Source organism: Populus trichocarpa, chromosome 2 (genome assembly GCF_000002775.5).
Source record: "Populus trichocarpa isolate Nisqually-1 chromosome 2, P.trichocarpa_v4.1, whole genome shotgun sequence".
In the NCBI taxonomy this organism is placed as follows: domain Eukaryota; kingdom Viridiplantae; phylum Streptophyta; class Magnoliopsida; order Malpighiales; family Salicaceae; genus Populus; species Populus trichocarpa.
The window spans coordinates 213,931-219,991 of record NC_037286.2 but is presented as its reverse complement, the minus strand read 5'-3'; the positions used below and the strand labels follow the sequence as shown (position 1 = coordinate 219,991).

Genomic DNA, 6,061 nt, shown 5'->3' with positions numbered 1-6,061 from the left:
ACAGGTTTATTTAATGGATTGGAAACCTTTGGGTGATCAAGTTTGTCGTGAGATGTTGTCACAGCAAGCACGTGTTGTAAGTACAGCAAGCACGTGTATTCTTAAGGTTTAATTAAATAATAAATTGAAAGATTAAAATCTTTTATCCAGGACATTTATATAACCATGAGCAATGTCAATTTACATGAATAGAAAGGTAAGGTGGAGAAAATACTGTAATATTTATTTATCATTAAACGTCATGGTTTGCTAACAAATTAAAAATGATGACATCTAGGAACAGCTTTTCGAGCACTGTTTTAGGAGCTTCATCGTGACAAGGAGGCATGAAGAGCATTCAATGTTGTTATGATGGATGGTGAGGTGGCTTAACATAATGCTCGGAGGCATACTTTATTTGATTTGGTTTTATTTAGACTGCTTCTCTAAAATATCTTATACATTGTCTAGGTTGATGTATTGTTTAAATATATGTATCTCGTACACTAATTGTTTCTTAAAATCATTTTCTTAGATTTATCAAGTATCTAGAATAGAAGACTTACCCTTTAAAACCGATATAAACATGCCCTTAATCATGCAATTTAAAAAAAGAAGAAAAAAAAAAGTCTCAGTTTTCTTGGAGAGAAGGAGCAATTATTGCCCAAGACAAGGTCGGTCATGACCAACCCTGTTTTTGATATTAGAGAATCAAAATATTAGCCCCATCTCTGTCTTTGTTGGGTCAAGGGCCCATTTCTCAAATGTACCCAGCCCAATTCCAATCCAGATGCAAACCAAACGGATCCTCATTCACCAACTGGCATAGCATACGGCGAGGGGCGTGGAGTCTTAACTCTTAACAGAATAAAAGAGGCCGGCCCTTGTAATATAAACACGAACACGGGAAAAAACAGAAGAGAAGAACGGAAAGGAAAGATCGATCCCCAAAATCAAGTGGCAGTAAGCAATTAGGGTTTTCGAGAGATCTTTCTCTCTTCATTTTCAAAGACGTTTCAGGTGATTTTTCTTTTCCTCTAGTAATCTGTTCTCATCTCTTTGATCTTCTTCTTCTTCGATGACTGATACAATCTAATCTTGAATCGGGTGGTTTATTAACGTAGTTGGGTGGCTGGCTGGCTGCACCGCCGTAAGCTTTTTGTGGCCACAATTGAAATTTATTTGCATTTTCTGTTCATTGACGTGCTAGGGTTTATTTCCAAGTGTTCCATTTGATTTTATTCTTAATTGACTGGCTAGACCCCAAGGGGAAGAAAGAACTCGGCGTATTATATTAGAAGCAGGGGGATCGGTTATGCTTATTGATGTTTCATTGACTGAGCAATAAAATAAGTAAGCGAGCGAGTAATTATGGAGGACGTGAAACATAAATCTAGAAAAGATGATTCGGAACGGAAGGAGGACAAAGAGGATTCAAAGAGGAGTCATAGAGACAGGGACAGGGATAGGGACAGGGACAGGGACAGGAATGGAGAGAGGCATCGAGACAGAGAGAAGAGAGAACGTGAAAGCATCAGGCGTTCTGAGAGAGACAAGAGTAGTGATTCTGATGAAAAGGAAAGGGAGAAAGAGAAGCATAAAGACAGGGATAGAGACAGGGATAAGGATAGAGCAGCAAGGAGTAGGGATGGTGATAAAGAGAGAGCTAAGGACAGGAACAGAGATAGAGACAAGGACAGAGAGGAGAAGAAGGATAGGGACAAGGACAGAGAGGAGAAGAGGGATAGGGACAAGGACAGAGAGGAGAAGAGGGAGAGGGCAAAGGAGAAAGAGAAAGATAGGGAAAGGGAAAGGGAAAGGGAAAGGGAGAAGAGGGAACGTGAAAGGGAGAGAGATAGAGAAAGGGAGAGGAAGGAGCGTGACAGAGAAGAAAGGGAGAGGGAGAAGAGGGAGAGAGAAGAAAGGGAGAGGGAGAAGAGGGAGAGAGAAAGGGAGAGGAGGACTAGGGAAAGGGAAAAGTGTAGGGAATTGAGCAGTGACAGTGATGATGATTCCAAGGATCGTGATAAGAAGCGGCGAAGAAGAGATGATGATGACTACAAGGAGAGAGTGCGCGAACAGAGCATTAGCAGGTCAAACAGGCACAGGGATAACAGTGAAGAGATCCCGAGGAAAAAGAGTGACGAGGAGGACTCTGATAAGAATGTGATTAAAACCCGAGAAGAGGAGTTAGAACAGGAGCAGAAGAAATTGGACGAGGAGATGGAGAAGAGGAGGAGGAGAGTCCAGGAATGGCAAGAGCTAAGGAGGAAGAAGGAAGAAACTGAGAGGGAAAAGCATGGGGAAGAAGCTGATGTTAATGAACCCAAGACTGGTAAAACCTGGACTCTTGAAGGAGAATCCGACGATGAAGAAGCACCTCCCACCGGAAAATCTGAGACGGATATGGACCTGGAGGAAAATGCAAAACCTGATGAAGAAGTTGAAGATGCAATGGTAGTGGACACTGAGAATGACATCTCTGCTCCACAAAATGAGGATGATGCCGTTAATGGGGATGAGGAAATTGATCCACTTGATGCTTTTATGAATTCTATGGTGTTACCTGAGGTTGAGAAGCTAAACAGTACTCTGGTTACTCATACTGCTGATGACAATAAAACAGACTTGAAGAATAAGGATAAGAAGGAAGAGCGAATCAATGGAGAACAGAGGAAGAAAGGCTCTCACAAATCTCTAGGGAGAATTGTTCCAGGGGAAGATTCTGATTCAGACTATGGGGATCTTGAAAATGGTGAAGATCCTCTAGAAGAGGAGGATGATGACGAGTTCATGAAGAGGGTGAAGAAAACAAAAGCTGAGAAACTGTCCATTGTTGACCACTCAAAGATTGATTACAATCCTTTCCGGAAGAATTTCTATATTGAAGTGAAGGAGATCTCGAGGATGACTCCTGAGGAGGTTGTTGCGTGTAGGAAAGAACTGGAGTTAAAATTACATGGAAAGGATGTGCCAAAACCAATTAAAACCTGGCACCAGACAGGACTCACAAGTAAAATTCTAGAGACGATAAAGAAACTTAATTATGAGAAGCCAATGACAATTCAAGCTCAGGCCCTGCCTATAATCATGAGTGGCCGGGACTGCATAGGCATTGCAAAAACTGGTTCAGGCAAAACCCTTGCGTTTGTGCTGCCAATGCTGAGGCATATCAAGGACCAGCCTCCTGTGGAAGCTGGAGAAGGACCGATTGGGCTTGTAATGGCACCCACAAGGGAGCTTGTGCAGCAGATCCACAGCGATATAAAGAAGTTTGCTAAGGCCCTGAGTATCAGATGTGTGCCTGTTTATGGAGGTTCTGGTGTTGCCCAACAAATTAGTGAATTAAAGCGGGGGACAGAGATAGTTGTCTGTACTCCAGGCAGAATGATTGACATACTGTGCACCAGTGGAGGAAAAATCACTAATCTTCGCAGAGTTACATATCTGGTTATGGATGAAGCTGATCGGATGTTTGACATGGGGTTTGAACCTCAAATCACTAGAATTGTCCAGAATATTCGCCCAGATCGTCAAACTGTACTCTTTTCTGCCACTTTCCCTCGACAGGTTGAAACTTTGGCTCGTAAAGTACTGAACAAACCTGTGGAAATACAGGTCGGTGGGAGGAGTGTGGTGAATAAGGACATCACTCAGCTGGTTGAATTAAGAACAGAAGATCAAAGGTGGCTTAGGCTTTTAGAACTACTTGGTGAATGGTACCAGAAGGGAAAAATTTTGATATTTGTCCAATCACAGGACAAATGTGATTCATTGTTTAGGAACTTACTGAAGTTTGGTTACCCTTGCCTCTCACTTCATGGGGCTAAGGATCAGACAGATCGTGAATCCACCATTTCGGATTTTAAGACCAATGTCTGCAATTTGATGATTGCAACAAGTGTTGCAGCCAGAGGTTTAGACGTGAAGGATCTAGAATTGGTAATCAATTATGATGCTCCAAACCACTATGAGGATTATGTTCACCGTGTTGGTCGGACTGGCCGAGCTGGTCGCAAAGGCTGTGCCATCACATTTATCTCCGAGGATGATGCAAGATATGCACCAGATCTTGTAAAAGCGTTGGAACTCTCTGAGCAAGTTGTTCCACAAGATTTGAAAGCTCTAGCTGATGGTTTTATGGCAAAAGTGAATCAGGGTCTTGAGCAAGCCCATGGAACAGGTTATGGTGGAAGTGGTTTTAAATTCAATGAAGAGGAGGATGAAAAGAGAATGGCGGCAAAGAAAGCACAGGCAAAAGAATATGGCTATGAGGATGAGAAGTCTGATTCAGAAGATGAAGATGAAGTTGTTCGGAAGTCAGTCGGTGACGTCTCACAGCAGACTGCCCTTGCTCAGCAGATAGCTGCTCTTGCTGCTGTCTCAAAAGTCCCCATGCCTGCACCACCAATTTCTCACTCTGTTGCTCAATTGCTTTCTAATGGTGGATTACCTGTTCCTCCCAATCCAGGTCCAGCTGTTGTTTCTGTTACTGGGCTGCCTTTTGTTCCAAATAATGAAGGGGCAGCCAGGGCAGCAGCACTTGCAGCTGCCATGAATTTGCAACACAACCTGGCAAGGATCCAAGCTGATGCAATGCCTGAACATTATGAAGCAGAGCTGGAAATCAATGATTTTCCCCAAAATGCTCGGTGGAAGGTTACCCACAAGGAAACATTGGGCCCAATTTCAGATTGGACTGGGGCTGCCATTACTACCAGGGGGCAGTTTTTTCCACCAGGCAAGGTGCCGGGACCAGGAGAGCGCAAGCTCTACTTGTTCATTGAGGGTCCTACTGAACAGTCTGTCAAGAGAGCTAAAGCTGACCTAAAACGTGTTTTGGAAGACATCACGAACCAGACATACCAACTTCCTGGTGGAACTCAACCAGGAAAATACTCGGTTGTATGAGTGTAAGTTCAACTAAAACTTTCCTTATTTCAGTTTGGAACTTGACTACACAATGATGTTTGATTTTTTGATTCTTTTTTGCATATATCTTTATAATTTATCGTTTTTTTGTTAATTTTAGTTCCCTTTTCTTCTTGCTCGTGGAGTTGGGACTTGTAGGCAATGCTTGAATGGTGTTTATTTTAGTTTGAAAATTGCACAGTTAATGTTTTTTCCTCTTGAAAATATGGATGATTTTGGTGCGTGGAAGTCGGAAGGATTAGATACTTGGTTCACGGGGTTTCCCAAGAACATAACAATGCCCTTGTAGAGGATGATGAGCCTAAAGCAATCAGTCGTTTCCTTTTTTTGTTTAATTTCTGTCTCTCCTCTCCTGCTATTTTTGTATCATGTAGCTTCTCAAGATATCCATAAGCTGTTAAATTTGTTGTCCATTTCCATGTCTCCTTTTCCCTTTTAATTCGTGTTCTTTCTTTCTTTTTGTTTTTTTCCTCTTTTGTTTCATTTCCCCGTGGCTCGAGGGACGCTTTAAGCCTATGCTGGCATGTCCAATGTATCCTCTGCCTACATTTCCTTTGTCTATGATGGCTGTTGAAGAGATGGCGATCTGGTGCGATGCTTCTGCTTTCTAGTTCCTATAGGTTAACAAAGTGGATTGTTTGAAGCTCCTGTGGTAGCATATTTTGCTTTCTTTTTTCCTTGTTGCGTCGCCTTTGGGATCTGATATCTTATTTGGGTTTTGCAGTTCTGAGTAGAAGAACTCCAAAAGTCACATCTCGGAGAGGCTTGCTACTCCAAATGAAGAAAGCATAAACCAGAATAGAAGGATGGCAACAAGTTTATTGTTGGTGTCCTGGAATTCTTTTTTGACCCCTGGTTCTGCCTGGATTGGGTTATCGGCTACTCTGATTGTGCAACTAGAATGGATGTGAAACAGCTTAATTGTTTAGCTCGATTAGTAACGATTATTAATAGAAAACAGTTCCATTTACACAACAATTTCTATCATGAGAAAGAATCTGTTCTGCGAATTCACATTTTAAACGCCGGCCTCGTATGATGGAAAATCTGATAGGATAAAGGGATGGACGTCTTGTTGACCTGGAACTGGAAGGAATTTTTTGATGTTTTGGTTTCAAGCAAGGTGCAGCTGGTTGAGTGCAGCAGAGGC

General features: G+C 42.3%; 1 protein-coding gene across 6 annotated transcripts; it reads left to right on the top strand.

The window, feature by feature from the left end:
* Window positions 1–832: 832 nt before the first annotated feature.
* LOC7471740 (DEAD-box ATP-dependent RNA helicase 42) lies at window positions 833–5,934 on the top strand. Of its 6 annotated transcripts, none has more exons than XR_008058369.1 (3): window positions 833–999; window positions 1,240–5,500; window positions 5,636–5,934. XR_008058369.1 is itself a non-coding variant. In XM_024594109.2 (2 exons), the coding sequence occupies exon 1, from the start codon at window positions 1,351–1,353 to the stop codon at window positions 4,888–4,890; it is 3,540 nt and encodes a 1,179-aa protein (XP_024449877.1). In that variant the 5' UTR covers window positions 866–1,350; the 3' UTR covers window positions 4,891–4,892; window positions 5,636–5,934. The 6 variants fall into 6 exon arrangements, 1 of the variants encoding a protein (XP_024449877.1); XR_008058367.1 differs by having other exon boundaries at window positions 840–999; window positions 1,104–5,500; XR_008058366.1 differs by having other exon boundaries at window positions 850–999; window positions 1,190–5,500.
* Window positions 5,935–6,061: the final 127 nt, after the last annotated feature.